The 21941-nt window shown below is 37.9% G+C and overlaps 2 protein-coding genes and 1 pseudogene across 3 annotated transcripts; 2 read left to right on the forward strand and 1 right to left on the reverse strand.

Annotated features, from left to right (window-relative positions):
• Positions 1-5539: 5539 nt before the first annotated feature.
• On the forward strand, positions 5540-8306 carry LOC114824835 (putative branched-chain-amino-acid aminotransferase 7). 2 transcript variants are annotated; one of them, XM_029102173.2, is made up of 9 exons: positions 5540-5695; positions 5771-5954; positions 6092-6268; positions 6392-6523; positions 6808-6903; positions 6998-7114; positions 7408-7503; positions 7663-7775; positions 7985-8306. In XM_029102173.2, the coding sequence occupies exons 1-9, from the start codon at positions 5670-5672 to the stop codon at positions 8097-8099; spliced, it is 1056 nt and encodes a 351-aa protein (XP_028958006.2). In that variant the 5' UTR covers positions 5540-5669; the 3' UTR covers positions 8100-8306. The 2 variants fall into 2 exon arrangements, with proteins under 2 accessions (XP_028958006.2, XP_070678502.1); XM_070822401.1 differs by having other exon boundaries at positions 5559-5695; positions 5782-5954.
• Positions 8307-9128: 822 nt separating this feature from the next.
• On the forward strand, positions 9129-17135 carry LOC139196446 (uncharacterized). The gene is made up of 3 exons (XM_070822402.1): positions 9129-9390; positions 9639-9848; positions 11425-17135. The coding sequence occupies exon 3, from the start codon at positions 15635-15637 to the stop codon at positions 16307-16309; it is 675 nt and encodes a 224-aa protein (XP_070678503.1). The 5' UTR covers positions 9129-9390; positions 9639-9848; positions 11425-15634; the 3' UTR covers positions 16310-17135.
• LOC108173383 (protein trichome birefringence-like 13) lies at positions 12075-20120 on the reverse strand (annotated as a pseudogene).
• Between the last annotated feature and the right edge of the window lie 1821 nt (positions 20121-21941).

The raw sequence follows: 21941 nt of genomic DNA on the forward strand, positions 1-21941 counted from the left end.
CGTGTGTCAATTTTGTGCTTTTAAATACTATTATATTATTATTTATAGATAACTGAATTAACAAAGATTCTATAACATTTGAGGTGATGATCGATCCAGCAAAATTTATCAAACATTTTCTAAAATGATGTTATTAACACACTCATTTTTATCTTTCACACACTCCCTCTTAATTTATGTTATTTGATCATTATCAATTCATTCAACCCGATGATTGGATATATAGCCTAAGAAATTATAGAAAGAATTTCTATCACAAAACCCATAACTACATAAAATTGTTGCATGCTTTGCATGGTATAGCAAGCAGTAACTAAAGATAGAGGGAGAATAAATGAGCTATGAAGCTTCCTAACATATTGCTTCTCTCTTACGGCACACTAGTATAAAAACCATTTTACGCAACGTAGGTCCCTCGTCGCACAAAGTCAACAAATCTTCATCGTGCGTCAACCATCACGCTAAGGCAGTGGCAGCAGGATTTGCGCGGCATAGGCTACTTCTTCGTCGCACAAACCCTTTTTCGACGGTTATAAACAAAAAATCACTATTTAACGGTTATTTTAACTCCGATTTTGATGATTTTTAACGACTACACTCCTTGACCCTATATGAATACAATGAACTAATTCGATCTTCAATTTAATATATTTACACAAGTGGATACCACAAAATCTTATGATATACTTAATGAAAGCATAAATAAACTCTAAATGTTAGGGAATCTACAGTTTTGATGGGATACGCATTCTACAAAACTAATTTCAACGATCGACCTGTCAAACTTGTTTGTATATACTTCAAGATTGGATACGCCAAAAATCGCAAAAAACAAACATTCAGAGATCAAGTAATGGGACAAAACTTTTCAACTGTTATAAACGAAAAATCATGATTTTACAATTATTTTAACTCCAATTTTGATGATTTTTTACAGCTACACTCCTTGACCCTATATGAATACAACGAACTGATTCGATTGTCAATTTAAAATATTTACACAAGTTGATACCACAGAATCTTATGTTATACTTAATGAAAATATAAATAAACTCTAAATGTTAGGGAATCTATGGTTTTCATGGGATACGCATTCTACGAAACTAATTTCAACGATCCAACCGTCAAACTTGTTTGTATATACTTCGAGATTGGATACACCAAAAATAACAAAAACAAACATTCAAAGATCAAGTAACGGGACAAAACTTTTCGACGATTATAAACAAAAAATCACGATTTAACGATTATTTTAACTCCGATTTTGATGATTTTTTACAGCTACAGTCCTTGATCCTATATGAACACAATGAACTGATTCGATGATCAATTTAAAATGTTTACACAAATGGATACCACAAAATCTTATGTTATACTTAATGAAAGTATAAATAAACTCTAAGTGTTAAGGAATCTATCGTTTTTATAGGATACACATTCTACAAAACTAATTTCAACGATCCAACCATCAAACTTGTTTGTATATACTTTAAGATTGCAGATATCAAGTAACGGGACAAAACTTTTCAATGGTTATAAACGAAAAATCACAATTTTACGATTATTTTAACTCCGATTTTGATAATTTTTTATAGCTACACTCCTTGTGTGAAATCCCGTTCCCGAATTTCACTGTTATAATCTACGCATTGTTATTATTGAAATTTTATGTTATTTTCGGGAAGTTATATTAATTTATTTGAATTTAGATTTTAATTAAACTAGTTACGAAGTTTGAAGTTTGGAAATTAATTATTTAAAATTCGTAGATCTTTCAAGGTCACAATTTATATTTCTGAATAGAGCTCGATCCCACGAATGCATATGCGAAAGACATTTGTAAGTCCGGATTATAACAGTATAGTTACGGACTTTTGAAGTTGTGATACTATAGATTTTAGGAATTAATTTTCTCCCACTTTGTGGGTAAGAGGCCCAAATCGATATGGGGTTAAGTGGACCATCAGAATTGGAAAAAAAAAGGGAGGGGAAACAACCAATCAGGAAGAAAAGGAAAAAAAAGGAAAAAAAAAAAGAAAAGGAAGAAACAGACCTCCCCTCCCGTCCGTACACCCGCGCACCCACCCGAGCAAATTTTGCCATTTTTTTTCGTCGAACCACCACCATACAACACCTACAACTTCTTCTACAACATCCCTTCTACCATTTTCACCCAAGATTGTGGGTTTTTAGGTCAAAAATCGTGAAGAACAGTGCAAGGAACCCAGAGGTGTTCGACAGCAATTCGGTCATTCCAGCGAGTTTCACCACCCATCACCACCCTCAATCAACTCCCCTTGGACCCAGGAACAAGACCCAACCAGTGGTAGGGGCATTGGAACACCGAAGAAGGAGAATTGAAGAACACTCACCTTAGGGTTTCTGGTGGGTTCAAGCTAAATTGGGGCTTTTCCTGGCCAAATTGGACTTGGCCACAGGTATAAAGTTTGCTCTACTCACTAAGATCTACATTTCTGTAAAATTTGGTAATTTTTAAAAATAGTTGAATTTTCTGGTGAGTTGTGGCGGCCGGCCGCCGTGTGCTGCGGCGCGTGCAGCAGTGGACCGATGATGTCTTTCTAAGTTCAATTAGATGCCCTAAATTTATAATTGATATCCGTATGAAGTGGTTTGATTGTTTGAACTTAGTTTCATTATGATACATCAATTGTTCAAATTTTGAATCGATGATCCGACCGTTGGATCGTCACCAAACTTTAATGCATTATAGAACATAATATTTGAAGATAGCTAGAACTAATGGATCGGGAATCCGACGTACAAATCTTCCTGAATTGGATTTCTAAGTTAGTAAAATTAATTGTTAACCACCACCTAATTCTAGCAATTGGCGGAGATCCAGCCGTCGGATCTCTATGAGAATTTAGTATGTTGTTCTATGAAAATTGTAAGTAACAAGTTCATATGTTATGCGCCTATTTTGTGTGTAGCCTGTATATGTCAAAATGTTTCATTTTATATTAGGGAATTGTTATTAACATTCCTAAAATCTCATTCTACACTCTTTACAAAAATAAAAATTTCTAATTATAAAAAGTTTAGAATGCAAACTAAGATTTTTTTTTAGTACCAATAACAATTCTCTTATATTATTTTCTTTTGTAATATTTATTAGTTATTTATTAAAGAAGGTTGAAAGTAACAATTTCACATAAACAAAATAAGTTGTATTCATTGTGGGTCCTACCATTAATCAAATTAAAAATAATTTGGCATCAATCTCTCTTCTTGTCATTTTTTACGCTGGGAGCACCTTCTTCAATCCAACTTAGCATTTGGCTCCACGGTTGAAGCCACTTTTGCTGTTAAAACTATACGTTTTTGTCCACCTAGCATTTTTGACATTTTTATTGAAGATGCTCTAAAGGTTAAAACAAAGAGAGTTTTAACGAAAAACCCACGGTACTGTTCACTTTAACGAAAAACCATATTTTTACACTAAAAAGTCAATTCTGTTACTATTCATTTTACCATTTATTTTGTATTTTTAAAACTCAAAGTTTTCAAACCATTTGCATTAGTCCTTCAAACAAAAGGTTAAACACATTTATCCTAACATGAGACTATGACATGTGAAATGCAAATGCAAAAAAAATTCAATACCTTAACTTGCAGTTTGACTTGAATATTTGGGTAGACTTTATAACTCGTTGCAAAAGCAACCCTCCAAAAATTCCAATCTAATTAAACTAATCAAATATTAATTGTGTGTAAGTGATCATTTAAGTGGCTTAACCAGCTTTCCTATTGGCCAACTCTATCTTGTAGTCTAGACATAGAAGTCCAAAAGTCTTCATGCTTAGGTCATCCAAATTTATAACACTAAACTAGAGAAAACCTTGAAGATATGCAAAAGGTGTCACAGCATAGGACCTCAATTCAGAAGGGCCTCCAAATTTTCTTTACATGTACTCAGACACATGTGTAGCTATATTAAAATATGCAAATATAATACCAAAGTTCTAATCTAGTGCTAGTGGCTTAGGGTTTTTACCATTTTGAGGCTTTGAGCATGAGCTAGGTTCGATCTGTGGTTTTGCCTTGCTGGTTTCAAAAACATGCAATTGTTTCGAACTCATGACCTATTGAAGACAGGAAACACTTTTGTCCACAAAAACAAACTTATTTTTTATTCACTAACTTGTAATACTTCAATTTTATAAAATTAAAGTTCCCAATAATAAAATGTCTCCTTGTAAGTTTTTCACAAAGCACCAAAATGCTTAAGGCCGCCCCTGCATTAAACTAACAAGACTTCTTGACCAAAAAAAAAAATATATATATATATATAATATGTACCAAGACTTCGTGGAAAAAGTACTCTCAGCCAGACATCAAATTTGACGTTTATATATATATACACCAAGACATCGTGGAAAAAGTGGACAAGGATTGTTTGCGCTCCCACTTTCGGTGCCTTTCTGTTTTATGTGGTCACGGTTAAATCACGTCAATATTTTATATTGTTTTTTTTATAGAGGTAATATGACCAAAATGAATAGTAATATAAAATGTTGACGTGGCTTAACCGTGACTACACAAACAAAAGAGCACGGAAAGGCACCGGAAGTGGAAGGTCAGACAATCCTTATCCAAAAAAAGTACTCTCAGCCAGACTTCAAATTTGACGCCAGAAACTACAGAGCACCGATATAGTATTTCGGTTTGAATTTTTTTGACGAAATTGGTGCTATTTCAGTTTGAAAAATCAAAGTCATGTTTTTATTTTTCCTATACAAAACTTTCTCACTTTCACTTTTATAATAAAGTGATGTTATCTAAATCTAAATTACATATTAATAGAACTTTGTTTGTCAATTAAAAATCATCTAAACTACATATTAATAGAACTTATTTGTCGTCACTTAGTAGTAGCACTTATAAATGAGAGGTCTTAGCTAGGTTCGATTCTCGCCAAAGGCGAATTTGAACAATATTATTGATAGCTCATTATGAGGCTCACCCCACCCCCTCCTCTTAGTGTAAATAATATCGTTTGTTAAAAAAAAAATTTAAAAAAAACTCTATTTGTCAACTAAAAATCAATGAAATTACTATTATACCCTTTTATACATAACTAAAAAAATTAGACATTATAGTAATTTCACACAAACAAATTTTTACTATTTTTTTTTTAACCTCGCAACCATATCATCCTATCAATACCTAAACTCACTCTTTGTTTCTATCTCTCTCATTTGCACCCACCCATGTCTACTTTTTTCATACTTTTTCTAACTTCCCCAATCCACTAATATTTAATTCTTTATAAATTTTAAATCACACACAAGGGGTGTCTACTGCATCTAGTTGTATATAAAGTAAAGGGAAAAGGGTACTAATCACCCTTTATTTTTCATAAAAAATTTGGATTAAAATATGTCATGATAGGAAACAAAACGAAAATAGAGACGAAATTTGCTTTCAAATGATGTGTTAAGATGAAGAGAAAAAAACATGCTTTTATGTAACACAAAGGAACACTAGTTTGAAACGAAACCCTTTTATATAATAAAATCGAAGATTATTACCAGTTTTCTAAATTAATATCTCACCATAATGCGTTTATGTTATAAATTGCTCACTCAAAGGTGTTTTGTTTCTTTGTTGCGGCTGTTTTAGACTTTATTCTACATTAACTTGCAGCCATGACTTCTGAATCCATAGTTCACAGGTGATTTACTTCACCTTATCAGCTTTCTTAATTTTAACTCTTATACTTAATTTCTGTAAGAATTTCTCAAAGCAGTCATGAAGCAGATGAAAAACACGTTGATGCCATGAACTGGGATGAACTGGAATTTGGGGTAATTCCAACCGATTACATGTACATTATGATATGTTCCGATGGAGAGAACTTTTCACAAGGCCATCTCGCTCCCTATAGAAAGATTGAGCTCAGCCCATTTGCTGGAATCTTGAATTATGGACAGGTAATTACACTTAGCTGCCCTTATGTTTGTTTCACAATGAGGCCGAATAATCGGATCCATGCTCATTAATAGATGAGTATCGATCCGAGGGCTTGTAACTCTAGTAGTTAAGAGTATCTACGTGATGGTGTCATCAGGGAATATTAGAAGGTCTCAAGGCAATCAGGACGAAAGATGGTCACATTCAGCTGTTTCGCCCGGAAGAGAATGCTCTAAGAATGAAGATGGGTGCAGAGAGATTGTGCATGCCATGTCCATCTACTGAGCAATTTCTTGCTGCTTTAAAACAAGCAGTCCTTGCCAACAAGCGTTGGGTATTTTCACTTTAGACCCTACAGTTCTAAAGTTTACAGACGTAAAAACTGACGTTTTAATTTTCATATGTATATATGTATGTATGTATGTATGTATGTATGTGTGTACGTATGCATGTATAGGTACCACCTTCAGGGAAAGGAGTATTGTATATTAGGCCATTGCTTATCGGAAGTGGTTCTGTTCTTGGCTTGGGGTCAGCAACAGAGTACACATTCCTAATATTTGCTACTCCAATTGGTAGTTATCACAAGGTAACTTATTTGCCAATGCAATTCGTGTTAATCACCAATTGGTTTTAGATTGGAGACTTTAACTTTGATATAGTTTCAAAGTCGAGAATTAAGTCACGTATTGCTAATTGATTGGGATTCGATCACGAAGAAAAATACTTGGTTCTGTGGTAATTTCGTTCACATAAATTATGTTTTTCTCAAATTAAATTTTAGATTTTTCCTGGTTACTCCCTATTTTTCAGACCCTTTTTTTTTTTCTTGGGAAGTTTATTTTTCAAACTTTGATTTTGTTTATACAACAGAGTGGCAGCACCATGAATTTGTACATTGAGAATGAGGTTCGTAGGGCCACTCCTGGTGGAACTGGAGGCATCAAAAGCATCACCAACTATTCACCAGTAATTTACTTGGCCAACTTATATATATAATTAGGTTGAAGATATTGGGATCTTCTAAATAATTTTTATTTTTTGCTCCATTTCAATGCTACAGATTTTTAAAACAGTACAGAAGGCTAGGGCCGAAGGGTTCACTGACGTCCTCTTTCTGGATGCAGCCACTGGAAAAAATATTGAGGAGTGTTCTTCATCTAATATTTTCATTGTGAAGGTATTAGTAATTACAATTCGCATATACGGTTTCAATATTACAATTCACCAACATTCTGAGCATGTTACGTGACCGGATTGTTAAACCCTAAACCCTAATTTCTCCGTAACATAACTGAATTGTTAAGCTACACAATCAAATAAGAATTATTTTAATCGACAACAAACAAAACGTGCATTATTGAGCTTGAAGTGTTGTTTTAAAAATTAAAAAACAAAAATAACAATGTTATCGAAGGCTTCTATGTGAAATGCCCATTCAAGTTTGGCCTAACAATTATTTTACTGGTGTAGGATAATGTGATTTTAACTCCACCAACCAATGGAACTGTCCTTCCAGGGATCACAAGGAAAAGCATCATAGAAATTGCTCTCCATCTCAATTACGTGGTAATTAACGACCCCTTTTTACCTTAATTAAGCATTAACTACTGCTTGTACAGCTTGTTAATTATATTTCACAAGTCTAAAATGTAAATTTGACTCATGAGAAGTGATTTTCTAGCTAATTGCAACCTCTAAAACCATGTTTTGGGAAATGGATATCAGGTGGAGGAACGTGATGTTTCACTAGAGGATGTGTTGGCTGCTGATGAAGTTTTCTGTACTGGGACTGCTGTGGATGTCATTGCCGTTTCTAGCATAACATATCGTGACAAAAGGTACAAGTGTTTGAGGAAAATTCTTAAGGAAAAGCACTTTTGGTACTTCTATGCCTTGAATTTTTAATTTAAAATTTTTTATGTGCTTTTTAAACCAAATGCGCTTCATACAAAAGCAGTTTAGAACAGACCCTCAAAATCGTGGCATTTTTTTTTTAAATATCATAACCCTGGAATTTAGTAGCTAAAAATGGATTATGTTAATGCAGGGTTGAATACAGAAGAGGGAAAGAAACTGTGTTTTGCAAACTGCGTGAAATGCTTACTGATATTCAAACAGGTTTGATTGAGGACAAAATGGGGTGGACATTGCTGATTGATTGAGCTGCTGCTTGATCCCCGTTTCATTTCCAATGAAGCATGTGCGTTCATAATATGAACTTCGTATGGATACCAAATAAATTGAGATGTTTTTCATATTGTTCTTCATTGCTAAACCTGAAACCAGGTTCTTGGATTTTTTTTGTTGAATTTGTGGGACAATATATGCAATCGTATGTTTAAATTGAAAATATACTTATCTTTGTTTTTTTTTTGTTTTGTTTTATAAATATTGCTTCTCTACCCTTTACTATATGAACATTTTTTAAACACTACTTGTAGTACTAAGTGTCTATATGAACATGTTATTAAACACTACTCGTCATGAGCAAAGCCATAAAAGTTTTTTTTCTTCATATAGTGTAAACTTGCGACTAAGATATTAATGTAATTGGATGTTTTATAAGTTTTAATATAATTTTTCTCCCGTCTGTGATTTATTGTGGGTAATTAAAGAGTGTAGCCGCTAATTATCATTCTAACATTTTCATTTTTCAACATGGTTATGGCCATACACTTTTTTTTTTTTTCTCAAATGATAATATACACTATTAGTTTGTTGTATTTAAACACAGAAATAAACCAAAAAATAAATCAAAGAGATAAGAAGCTTTTGTGGGTTCCACAAAGAACATATCGGATATAACCATCTAGAGGGTTACAAGTACCCACTCATGGGCTTGATTAATGAAAATTAAGAAGAAATAAAAGCAAGAGATTTGAGGAAAATAAGCTTATCTAAATTACTTATTAACATCACAAAATAAATTTATGAGCATTAATTCAATTTCTCATAAACCCAATTTTGCTTTTTTTTATTCAAGCCTTTCAAATACCATCATAAAATCTCCAATTTAAAAAAAATAAAATAAAAAAACCTCACTTTTTTAGTCTTTCTTTCTCTGTCTCACATTTGTCTCCAACTTCTCTCTTTTTCATATATTTTTTCTTTTAAAAATTTTTATATTTACACACATAGTATATGGGCTTCATCTAGTAGTATATATAGATGTTTAATTAGCATCTATATGTATGGTTGTTTCTAAGCTGCAGACCTTGCGTGACCAGAATCTAACTGCTATGATCTGATGAGCTCACATGTGGAACTGAGTTGTTGTGACCTGGTGTAATTCAAAACTTTTATTTTTTTTATTCACTGGATATGTTTTTGTTGGAGAGAAAGGGAGACTGAGAGATTATTCGCACATTCAAGAGGGAAAGAAAGGCAAAGAGAGGGAGTTGGTGTGAGGAATCGATTTCAGGTGGATTGAAGCTCCGTTTCGATTGTGACCCGGTAATCCTATACCTTTAAATTTTATTTTATTTTTTGTTCCCTGGGTGTGTTTTTGTTGGAGAGAGAGGGAAAGATTATGGTTTTCTTCGCAAGGAAAAAGAGGCAAAGAGAGGGAGCTGGTGAAAGGTGGGAGTGTTCGATTTCAGGTGGATTGAAGATGAGTCTCGATTGTGACCCTGTAAATCCTATACCTTTATTTTTATTTTTATTTGTTTTTTGGTTCACTGGTGTGTTTTTGTTGAAGATAGGGGGATAGCTGATGGTTATATTCGCAAGGAAAAAGAGGCAGAGAAAGGGAGCTGGTGAAGGGTGCTCGATTTCATATGGATTGAAGCTCTGCTTAGATTGGAAAGGGTGGTGCGTCCAGAACCTCTGAAGAAACTCAGATTGTGAAGTTTAGTTTTCTGTCGTCATTTGATCCATTTCCGTTCCATTGTGGTTCTAAAAACCAACTTCGGGTATGTGTATATGATATTTATAATTTTGGGATTTGAATCCATAATACTGGTGGTTACCACTAGACTTGATTGAGATCCCGAAATTGGATTAGATATATAGGTGTAAAACTTGTGCTAGGTTGTGATAAGTTGTGTTGTAGTTGTGTACATTTGTAGTAGGTAGATATTGAACTGTAATTCGATAGGGAGTGAGTTAGAAATAGAAGAAGAAAGGATGTAGATGTAGGAGATCAATTTGGTGCAGGGAAGGTTGAATTTGTGGTACCAACGGTAGACAAGGAGTTGAAACGCAAATTGAAAATGGAGTTTGGTTCGTTGGATGAAGGGTATACTTTTTACAAAACTTTGATCTTCATTGGTTTTTCGAATTCTCAGTCTGAATATTCACTATTTGTGAAATTTGATCCTTCTCTTCTGATTTTGTTGGTCTATGTTGATGCTATTTAGGTAACTGGTCATAGTCCTACAGTTTGTAAGGCATTTTTCAAAGGGCTTAGTCAGTTAATTTCAGTTAAAGACTTCGGTGCATTACACTACTTCTTGGGTTTAGAGGTTCACAGTTTTTCAGGTCTTTTTCTTAAGTAAATATGCACTGGACCTATTCATCAAAACACATATGGAAGGGTGTAAACCTTGTGCTACACCTCTTGGTACTCACAAGTTAGATCACATTGGTACTCTGTTACCTATCCTCATGAATACGTCAATGGTGGGGCATTGCAATATTTGACATGAACAAGAACTGATCTCTCATATGCAGTGAATAAAGTTTGTCAGTTTCTTCATTGTCCTTCTCTAATGCAGATTGGGTAGGCTGTGTATTTGACAGAAGATGTACAAGTGATTACTGTGTTTATCTGGGTAGTAATCTCATTAGTTGGAGTGAAAAGAAGTAGCGAACAGTTGCTCGTTCCTCAACGAAAGCTGAATATAGATATCGGGCTCATACTATAGCAGAACTACCTGAGTTTGCAAAATATTTAAGGACATTGGTTTTCCTCTGTCTAAAGTTCCAGTTTTGTGGTGTGACAATGTATCTGCCATTTCTCTGGCTTCCAATCCAGTGTTCCATGCTAGTAACAAACAAGCGGAAATAGATTATCATTAAATCAAAGAGTTGGTTCTTGCTCATACCCTCCGTTCAGCTTGACCGGGTGTAAAGACACAGCTCATATTCGCAGTACAGTCAGCAGTGTCATAGTCTAGTCATTGTCCTTATCCTTACCTATTGCAACAGTTATGTAACTAATTGTAGTGTTAGTGTGAGGTGTTAGGCTTGATTAGTTGCTAATCATTATTGGTAAATGTATATAACTCCAGTGTCAATCTTATTCATTCGAAAGGTAACATTGGTAATTTTGCATGCTTTGCTGCTAGCTAGGTAGCTTATTCAGTCAAATTCTTTTATTATTGTGAAGAAATGTTATCCTGTCAAACAGAGAATATCGACCATTATTTAAGTAGATTCTTGCCAAGACGTCTCATTCAGATTCATTCTGCAACAACATAATATGGTTATGTTATTATGCTATTGAACTTTTGGTGATATAAATATGCAAATTGCGGGTTTTGTCAGGGTATATATGAAGGTCTTAAGGCATACAGGACATAAGATGATTGATTTCTGCTCTTTAGGCCTGGACAGAATGCTTTAAGAAGGCAGATGGGAGCAGACAGCATGCAATATTTTCATCTTGAAGGCAAAACCAATTAGCATTACTGCGCTTTTGGTCCACTCAATTCGAAAGCGTAAAACTAGAGCATGCATGCTTTCCTTCAGGTCGAGGAACGTGTAATTCCGGTGAAGGATTTGCTTAAAGCCGACGATCTATACAGGAACTGCCGTTGCTGTCACCCCAATTGGTGCTGTAATTTATCAAGGAGAAAGGTAGAGAATTTAACTTCATTTTTTCTTCTTTTTGGTTTAATTTCAGGATGTCGTGACATTGCATTTGCAGGGTTGAGTACGGCACAGGAAAAGGAGCACTGTTTGTTTAATGGGTGTGTACAGAACTATCCTTTGCTCATCCTACCCCTATTTCAATAAAATTCCGGAAAAAACTAGCTTTTTATGATCATATCGTAGTAATCGGGCAAACGGGGGGGGGGGGGGGGTCATTCGGGGCGATTAGGACAACTCCTTAAAACAAAATATATAAGACAAGCAAATAGAACATTACCTCCTCTGGATGCAGCATTATGTGGATTTCAAAAAGGCAGCATTGAGAACAAGATGGGATGCGCTTGTGCTCCGAAGTTCACTACATTTCAGATGGAAAAAATGAAAAATCTCAAACAACAACAACAACAACAACAAAGCCTTTTCCCACTAAGTGGGGTCGGCTATATGAATCCTAGAACGCCATTGCGCTCATTTGTGTCATGTCCTCCGTTAGATCCAAGTACTCAAGTCTTTTCTTAGAGTCTCTTCCAAAGTTTTCCTAGGTCTTCCTCTACTCCTTCGGCCCCGAACCTCTGTCCCGTAGTCATATTTTCGAACCGGAGCGTCAGTAGACCTTCTTTGCACATGTCCAAACCACCGGAACCGATTTTCTCTCATATTTCCTTCAATTTTGTCTACTCCTACTTTACCTCGGATATCCTAATTCCCAATCTTATCCTTTCTCGTGTGCCCATACATCCCACGAAGCATCCTCATCTCCGCTACACCCATTTTGTGTACGTTGATGCTTCACCGCCCAACATTCTGTGCCATACAACATCGCTGGCCTTATTGCCGTCCTATAAAATTTTCCTTGAGCTTCAGTGGCCTACGACGGTCACACAACACGCCGGATGCACTCTTACACTTCATCCATCCAGCTTGTATTCTATGGTTGAGATCTCCATCTAATTCTCCGTTCTCTTGCAAGATAGATCCTAGGTAGCGAAAACGGTCACTTTTTGTGATCTTCGCTAGATTGCTCCGGTCATTAGTGTGGATAAGTATATAAATGGATAGAGATAGGAAAGCAAACACAAGATGTACGTGGTTCACCCAGATTGGCTACGTCCACGGAATAGAGGAGTTCTCATTAATTGTGAAGGGTTTACACAAGTACATAGGTTCAAACTCTCCTTGAGTGAGTACAAGTGAATGATTTAGTACAAATGACATTAGGAAATATTGTGGGAGAATGATCTCGTAGCCACGAAACTTCTAAGTACCGGAGTGTGGTATCGTCTTGACTTGCCTTATCTGTCTCATAGGTAGATGTGGCATCTTCTCTGGAAGTACTCTTCCTCCATCCAAGGGTGGTATCTGTAACTGGTGGAGATGCACAAGGTAATGTATCAATTTCACTTGAAGCTTACTTGTAGTTTCATGCTTGGTCAAGCGAGATACAAACCATGTAGTAGGAGTCCCCCAAGTCGCCGAGCTGGGGGATCTGCTGAAAGAGGTGACAGACAAGATAAGCAATCAGAGCTCCGGCTGATTGTTCACATTCTCCCTATCTTGCAGGCAGCATGAAGGATAAAGAGAAGAAAAATGAGGAGAGATGATATGGGATACTTTTGCTTTTGAAGAAGTAACTTTCCACAGGCTTATTCTTGAACTGGGCTGGAGGGTTTTCTGGTTTCCTCCAGAGTATAAGGCCGACTGAAGAATTTGAGGGTCAAAACAAGTCCATCAAATCTAGAGTACGTTCGACCCGGCTGATATGGGATACTTTTGCTTTTGATAGAGTAGTAGATGTATCGGCACGTGTGCTGTTACGCTTGTCTCCACATGCTTCCTTGTATCCTTCTCACTTGCCCTATCTGTTCCTCAGGCAGATGCGGTATCTTCCCTGGAAGCATAAGATGTTGAAGATGAGTACTCGAGAGCAATGCCAGGTAAGTAATCAGGTAAGGGGTTCCAGGCAGTCAGTTCCTGGCTGGAAGCTTGATTCCAAGTGCTGACTGATTGCTCTCTTTCTCCTTGTCTTGCAGGTAAGAACAAGGCCAAAGGAAAAGACAGGGAAAAAGCATGATATGGGATACTCTTGCTTTTAACCCTGATGATATGAGATATTCTTGCTCTACTATAGCTTGTTTACAGAGGTATTATCGGGGGGAAAGAAAGCTGAATATTTCGAAAGGCTTTGTTGGGAGTGCCCTCTCAGATAAGAGAAAGGGTTGAGCATTTTTGCAGGTCTGCCTGTCCGTTAGGGATGGAAGTCAGACATATATAGGAGTCTCCCTAACATCAAGTAATAATGTTATTCCTTTACCCTGCTTGGTTATAGCACGGTAGTGGGAGCTGCCAGCTTCACATGTTTTAACTCTGTCAGAGCACTTTGAAAAAGTGGTTTGTGGTATCTGGAAAGCTGATGTTGAGTGTGAAGATTACAGACCTGTCGGGGGTCTGGCTCTCGAGATTCGGAGAACGATGCCTCTTCGATTTTTGAGAAAGCAATCGTGCTGGGGGTCTGGCTCTCGAGATTCGGAGAGTGGTGTCTCTTCAATTTTTGAGAAAGTAATCATGTTGGGAGTCTGGCTCTCGAGATTCGGAGGGCCGTGCCTCTTCGATTTTGGAGCAAGCAATCTTGTTGGGAGTGTTTTCTCGAATGTGAGTAAAGGTTGGGCATGTTTGCTAGTCTACCTTGCCACGAAGCACAGAGGTTGACACACAGGGACTTTCCAATTATCCAGCAGTGGTACTGTTCCTTTACCCTCTCTTCGATTTTGAGAAAGTAATCATGTTGGGAGTCTGGCTCTCGAGATTCGGAGGGCGGTGCCTCTTCGATTTTGGAGCAAGCAATCTTGTTGTGAGTGTTTTCTCGAATGTGAGTAAAGGTTGGGCATGTTTGCTAGTCTACCTTGCCACGAAGCACAAAGGTTGACACACAGGGACTTTCCAATTATCCAGCAGTGGTACTGTTCCTTTACCCTCTCTTCGATTTTTGAGAAAGTAATCATATTGGGAGTCTGGCTCTCGAGATTCGGAGGGCGGTGCCTCTTCGATTTTGGAGCAAGCAATCTTGTTAGGAGTGTTTTCTCGAATGTGAGTAAAGGTTGGGCATGTTTGCTAGTCTACCTTGCCACAAAGCACAAAGGTTGACACACCGGGACTTTCCAATTATCCAGCAGTGGTACTGTTCCTTTACCCTTGTGGGTAATAATATGGTAGCTAGACCTTCAAAATTTATGTGTCTAAACTTTGTTAGTGTTGTTTCTTTGCAATTCTTTTACCCTTCTTGGTCAGAGCGATGTAGTGGGAGCTGCAAGCTTCACGTGTCTCAACTTTGTCAGAGAACTTTGGCAAAGTTATCTGTGGTACCCATGAGCTACTGTTGCGTGTGGGAAATGGGTGATTGAACAGTACGATTCATGTGCTTTCTACTTCGCCAGAAATCTTCAACAGAATGCCCATAATTTCCGCAAAGCTGAGTGTGCGTGTGACAGGTGCTGACAAGGCTCGAAAAGTAGGTGCCTCTCCGATTTCTGAAATCGGCCCTCGTGGTCTCTGAGCAGCCCAGCTTTTGAGAAAGCAAGCCTCTTCGATTTCTGAGATCGGCCTTTGTGGTCTTTGAGCAGCCCAGCTTTTGAGAAAGCAAACACCTCTTCGATTTCTGAGATCGACCCTCGTGGTCTCTGAGCAGCCCAGCTTTTGAGAAAGCAAACGCCTCTTCGATTTCTGAGCAGGCGCCTCTTCGATTTCTGAAGCTTCGTCGAGTGCAGATTTTTATAGGGGCTGACATTAAGTTCCAAAGCACACTTGAATATCCACCAGTAGAAGCTCCATTCTTGCACTTCTAAGATCTTGATTTGTCCGACCTCTTCTCTCTTCAACACCTTTGAAAATGTCTGGCCCCTCCGACCGTCGTTTTGACTTGAACCTTGTTGAAGAGGCAGCCCCGCCTTCTCCAGACAACATATGGCGCCCATCCTTCGTCTCCCCTACTGGTCCTCTTACCGTTGGGGATTCCGTGATGAAGAATGATATGACCGCTGCGGTAGTGGCCAGGAACCTTCTCACTCCCAAAGATAACAGACTACTTTCCAAACGGTCTGATGAGTTGTCTGTTAAGGATTCTCTGGCTCTCAGTGTTCAGTGTGCAGGTTCTGTGTCTAATATGGCCCAACGCCTATTTGCTCGAACCCGCCAAGTTGAATCATTGGCGGCTGAAGTGATGAGTCTCAAACAGGAGATTAGAGGGCTCAAGCATGAGAATAAACAGTTGCACCGGCTCGCGCATGACTATGCTACAAACATGAAGAGGAAGCTTGACCAGATGAAGGAATCTGATGGTCAGGTTTTACTTGATCATCAGAGATTTGTGGGTTTGTTCCAAAGGCATTTATTGCCTTCGTCTTCTGGGGCTGTACCGCGTAATGAGGCTCCAAATGATCAATCTCTGATGCCTCCTCCTTCTAGGGTTTTGTCCAGTACTGAGGCTCCGAATGATCCCCCTCCGGTGCCTTCTCTTTCTGGGGCTCTACTGACTGCTGAGACTTCTCCTAAGCAACCTTTGTGAAGGCTCCCTCTTGTTTGTTTATTTTGACTCAAGTATATGTACATATTTGTAACTTATCGGGAATATCAATAAATAAGCTTTCCTTCATTTCAACGTATTGTGTTAAATACACCAAAGCCTTCTTCGCTAAGTTCTTTGAATTTTCTTTTGTTGAAGCTTGTATGTTGAAGCTTTGTGAGTGGAGCATATAGGTTGAGGTAGTGTTCCCTTAATTTCCCGAGTGAGGAAAACTTCTCGGTTGGAGACTTGGAAAATCCAAGTCACTGAGTGGGATCGGCTATATGAATCTTAGAACGCCATTGTGTTCTGTCCTGTGTCATGTCCTCCGTTAGATCCAAGTACTCTAAGTCTTTTCTTAGGGTCTCTTCCAAAGTTTTCCTAGGTCTTCCTCTGCCCCTTCGGCCCTGAACCTCTGTCCCATAGTCGCATCTTCTAATCGGAGCGTCAGTAGGCCTTCTTTGCACATGTCCAAACCACCGTAACCGATTTTCTCTCATCTTTCCTTCAATTTCGGCTACTCCTACTTTACCCCGGATATCCTCCCACTTCTAATAACATTTAGCTGCTTTATAAATAAGTCATTCCAAGTATCTGTTAACCTGGCATGCACCAGTGCATGCAGTCGTCGTGCTTCTTCCCACTGGCTGTGGATGGATGGGCATCTGCTCTGAACTCGCTCATGTGGGTTATGTTCAAAATCTGGAAACTTGATCCTTTAAGGGACTTGTAGAGATGTTGATTCACCAGGCGTGCCTCCACGTTTGTACCATTATTCTTCACTGAGAAGAGATCTTCGACCTGCAAAGCAAACCGTAACATTATATTATCTCATATTTGTACCCAGTGCACAAGGCTCCCGCTTTACGCAGGGTCTGGGAGAGGTGAATGTCGGCTAGCCTTACTCCTATTTATGGAGAGACTGCTCCCAAGTCTCGAACCCGTAACATTATACAAGAGCTTAATTGAAACAACACAAAGTAGAAGGGGTTTGTGCTTGGGTACAAATCATTGCTTCATAAGATGTAAGTGTAGCTCAATTAACTAAACATAACATTCATTTTGCTCAAAAGTAAAAACAGACATGACATCCATTTGGGTCATTATAGAATCACACAACTCACCTGCTCTACCGATAAAGGATTTACCCGATTACAAGAGCCACCTTGGTCCCAGTCACCCCCTTCAAAATGTCTAGGTGACTGAGTACGAAAAAATTTGATTGCACCTGCTTTCGTTCTCTTCTCCATGAACATTACCTACAATGAACGAATCCACTAAAAACATGAACACCAGAATACTACCTCTTAATTTCTTATGAAACATAAAATTAAACAAATTATGAAGCTTTTATCTTAAAAAATTGGTACCATGTGCTTCAAAACCATATCAAGGCCGACATCAGGGAGTACTGGAGGAACCAGGTCAAACTTTGAAGGAGCCCACCACCTGTTTATTCATAAGAACCGAAAAAACGAAATGAATAGTCAGCAAACTTAATGACACGTGAAATTTCCAACTCGTCACATTTAGAAGTTTACTAATTCTGGTATTTATCTTAGAAACGTTCTCCTACCTTCTACATACTGATTTAAGCCTATCTATATGGCTGCTTTATAGCTCTCTTGAAAACAGATATTGGTTGGTTTGTATTCCTATTGTACTTGGTATTTACTTGGAGGGTCAATTAGATCTTAGAAACTATAGTTCCTGATCGTCTCGTGGGAAAATCAACAAGCTCTGCGGCAGATTTCAAATTGCTTAATCTTTTCTATCTCAACTAAATTGTTTTCCTACATCAAAATTCTTCTCACTCACCACTTATATGAGTAAACTGCATCATGATTATCGACACTAGGCTACTAGTCTTGGGATCAATAAATATGATACACACAACTTATTGTATTTTTTTATAAACAGAATTTATTTGGTCACATCACGAAATTAAAAGAAGACTAATACTAAACCAAGTAACAAATGTATCTGCTACATGTACAAGAATCTTGAGCAAGCATAACAAATAAGAATGAAAATACATACCAGTGCCCTGTATTAAAGATCAGAATGTCATGAAAGCTTAGAGCTTCTGCCCATGTGCCGTCTGGAATGTCAACATCAACTCTATAACCCTCCTTATATCCAAGATATTCCAGCACCCCACCATTAGCATCGGCTGACCACCTGCATCGAATAAAAGCATAAAAAGCCTAAGTGCACAAACAAACAGACGAACATCAAAGCTTAACATGTGCAAGATGTAATTCAGTTCCCCATCAATTTATCTAACAAAACTAGTGCATAACCATCATATAGTTGCAAGCATAGCTTACCTACCATAACGCGCCAAAAGATTTGTTCGATGATATGCAAGGGTGAGATTAGACTGAAATGCTTGAAGTGCTTCCGAAAAAATGTACTTAGAAATACTTCTTTGTTGTAAACATTCCTAGTTTAAGTATGATTGTGTAAATCCTATATAAGATTTAATTCTAGTTATCCTTTCCTATTACAACTTGTATTACTTGGAGGAGAAGAATATCTTCTCTCCCTTTACTACTATAAATAAAGGCACAATGTAGGAGGGATAACAACACACACATTCCCCTACAATTCTACAAACACACATCTCTCTCCTCTCTCTCTCTGCCGCCGGCCCTAGTCTCTCTGTCAGATAAAATAGACCACAACACGTTATCAGCACGCTCCTACCGCTGCGCTTAGGAATCTGACGTTGGAGATTTTTTTTCTGCATCAAACCAGTTCATCCATATCATCACGCAATCAGGTTCTTTCCAAACAATGGCTTTTAACTCGATATTTTGCAAGCCCTGATAGCATGAACATTCACCATGATGCATGACCCAACTTTACGTTTTACGTTTTACGTATTTTAGATGCATGACCCAACTTTACGTTTTACGTATTTTAGATTCTTCATAACCAAAATTGCTACAATTATGTGAATTTGATATTTGCCATTAATTGAATCTTACATATGTACATGCATTGAAACTATTATTTGCATATGCATCAACGTAAATATGTGATTCATTAAAATTATACATACATATAATATAATTGAATTGAAAAGAAAAAAAAAAAAAAAAAAAAGAGAAAATTTTTTTTTAGGGCTGCACACAGCAGCCCATTCCCTTCTCACCCCGTGGGCCTGCAGCCTACACCCGGGGGTACTCGGCCTATATTTTTAGGCCCCGAGATGTTATTATTTAATATTTTTTTAAATAATATGGGTTTTTATATTTTCACCCACACTTTAATTTGGCCCCGAAGACCAAAAATAAATTAATTCACTTATCATTATACAATATTTCTGCATATATTCTTTGCATATTTGTTTGCATATATATTTGTGTTTGCCTGCAGGAATATATGAACCTGAAGTTCATAATTACTTTGAAACCCGAAGTTTCTTCTAAACATGCCTTGTTTGAAAACCCGAAGTTTTCACTTAAATATATCACCCATGAAAACCCGAAGTTTTTCATGCAAAATTAAACCAATACATGTCTATTAGAACCTGTATGTTCTACTCCTATGTGAATGGATTGATTTTTCTCCATTACACTAACCACATCTTGTCCATCCATTTTGTGATAGGAACATGTCGAATTTGAACAAACTCGACTTCACCGCTTTGGAGGTCTCTGGAAGGAACTACCTCAAGTGGGTTCAAGATGTGAAGCTCCACCTCACTGCAAAGAACTTGCGTCCTGCTATTGAAGAAGCAACGGATGCACCTGTTAGCGAAGCTGAAAAAGCCACTGCTATGATCTTCATCCGAAGACATATCCATGATGCTCTGCAAACTGAGTACCTTGCTGAGGAGGATCCACGTGCATTATGAGTCGCTTTGGCTGATCGTTTCGATCACCAAAAGGACATATTCTTGCTTGAAGCAAGACACGACTGGCAGCACTTACGCTTCCAAGACTTTAAGTCTGTGAATGAATATAATTCTGAAGTTTGTCGAATCCGATCACTTCTCAAGTTTTGCAATGAAACTTTGACTGAAGAGGATCTCCTGGAGAAGACCTACTCGACCTTCTCTGCTTCTAATATTGTCCTGCAGCAACAATATAGAGCTCAGAAGTTCACTAAGTTCTCGGATTTGATCTCTGTTTTACTTCTTGCTGAAAAGCAGAACCAGCTGTTGATGAAGAATCATCAAGCTCGACCTACTGGGGCTACTGATGTGCCTGAAGCACATTATAGCACTAATCAGCACCCAAAACGCCAAAAGAGGCATGGTAAGGGCGGCCATAAGCCATCCCACCAAGGTCAACAGAGCCAAGGCCCATCCAAGGGAGGAAACATAGCCCAGAAGCGCCCAAACCTAGCTCACACGGCCCCAAACTTCAAGAATAAGGGCAAAGCACCTGCCACAATGAATGACGATATGTGCTATCGTTGTGGTTCAAAGGACCATTGGTCCCGTATTTGCCGTGCTCCCAAGAAGGTTGTAGATGAATATCATTCTCGTCGTAAGAAATTTGAATCAAACTTCATGCAAGTGGACGAACCGGAGACTACAAAGATGGAGGTTTCTGACTTTCAGGAGGATACCACTCCTAGGGAAGATTAGAATCTTAGACATAGACTTATTTTTCAGTTAAAATAAGACAATTGGGGCCGAATTCCACCTAGTGGCCGAACCCCACCTTGTTTTTTTGGTTGATTTTGAACAATTTTCCTTTATGTTTTGGATTATTAGTTGGCGATTTATTTTGGATATTAAGTTTTTAATCCTTGAATAAATGAAATTATTTTGAATTGATACTTGTTTTTATAAACTTTTATGCATGTGACCGATTCAAATTAATTTTTCATTCTAGGTATGACTAGTGGGAAAGTTAGTTGTCTGGCAGATAGTGCAACCACGCATACTGTTTTGCTTGAACGCATCTATTTCACTAACTTCGTACCTAAGAATGCACCTCTGACAACCCTCTCATGCCCATCCAACCTGATAGAAGGATACGGTAAGGCACGTATAATGTTGTCCAATGGTACAATCTTGACCATTGCTAAGGCACTCTATTCTCCACGTTCCGGAAGAACGTTACTAAGTTTCAAGGACATTAGAGATAACAATTACCACGCTGAAACCCACGTAGAAAACGGAGTTGAATTTCTGTGCGTAACTTCCTACGAATATGGCCAGAAGCGTATTCTAGAGAAGATGGAGCGTAACCCGAGTGGTCTGTATACTACAACCATACGCCCCATAGAATGCCACTATGTGGCCGGCCCTACCACAGGGACCGTGCACGAAATTACACTTTGGCATGATCGTTTGGGACATCCTGGACGAATAGCGATGCGCCGTATCCTCAAAACTTCACATGGGCATCCACTAACCCGAAGCTTAGGTTTGATCCATGAAATCACATGTCAAACATGTTCTATGGGAAAGCTTATTACTAAGCCTTCTTATGACAAGATTCGTTCGAATCCTCCCATTTTTCTACAACGGATTCAGGGCGACATTTGTGGACCGATTCAACCTCCCTGCGGACCATTTAGATATTTTATGGTTTTGGTTGACGCTTCTACACGTTGGTCACACGTGTGCTTGTTGTCCACAAGGAACGCTGCATTCTCCAAACTGTTGGCT

Source organism: Malus domestica, chromosome 05, assembly GCF_042453785.1.
Source record: "Malus domestica chromosome 05, GDT2T_hap1".
NCBI classification, from domain to species: domain Eukaryota; kingdom Viridiplantae; phylum Streptophyta; class Magnoliopsida; order Rosales; family Rosaceae; genus Malus; species Malus domestica.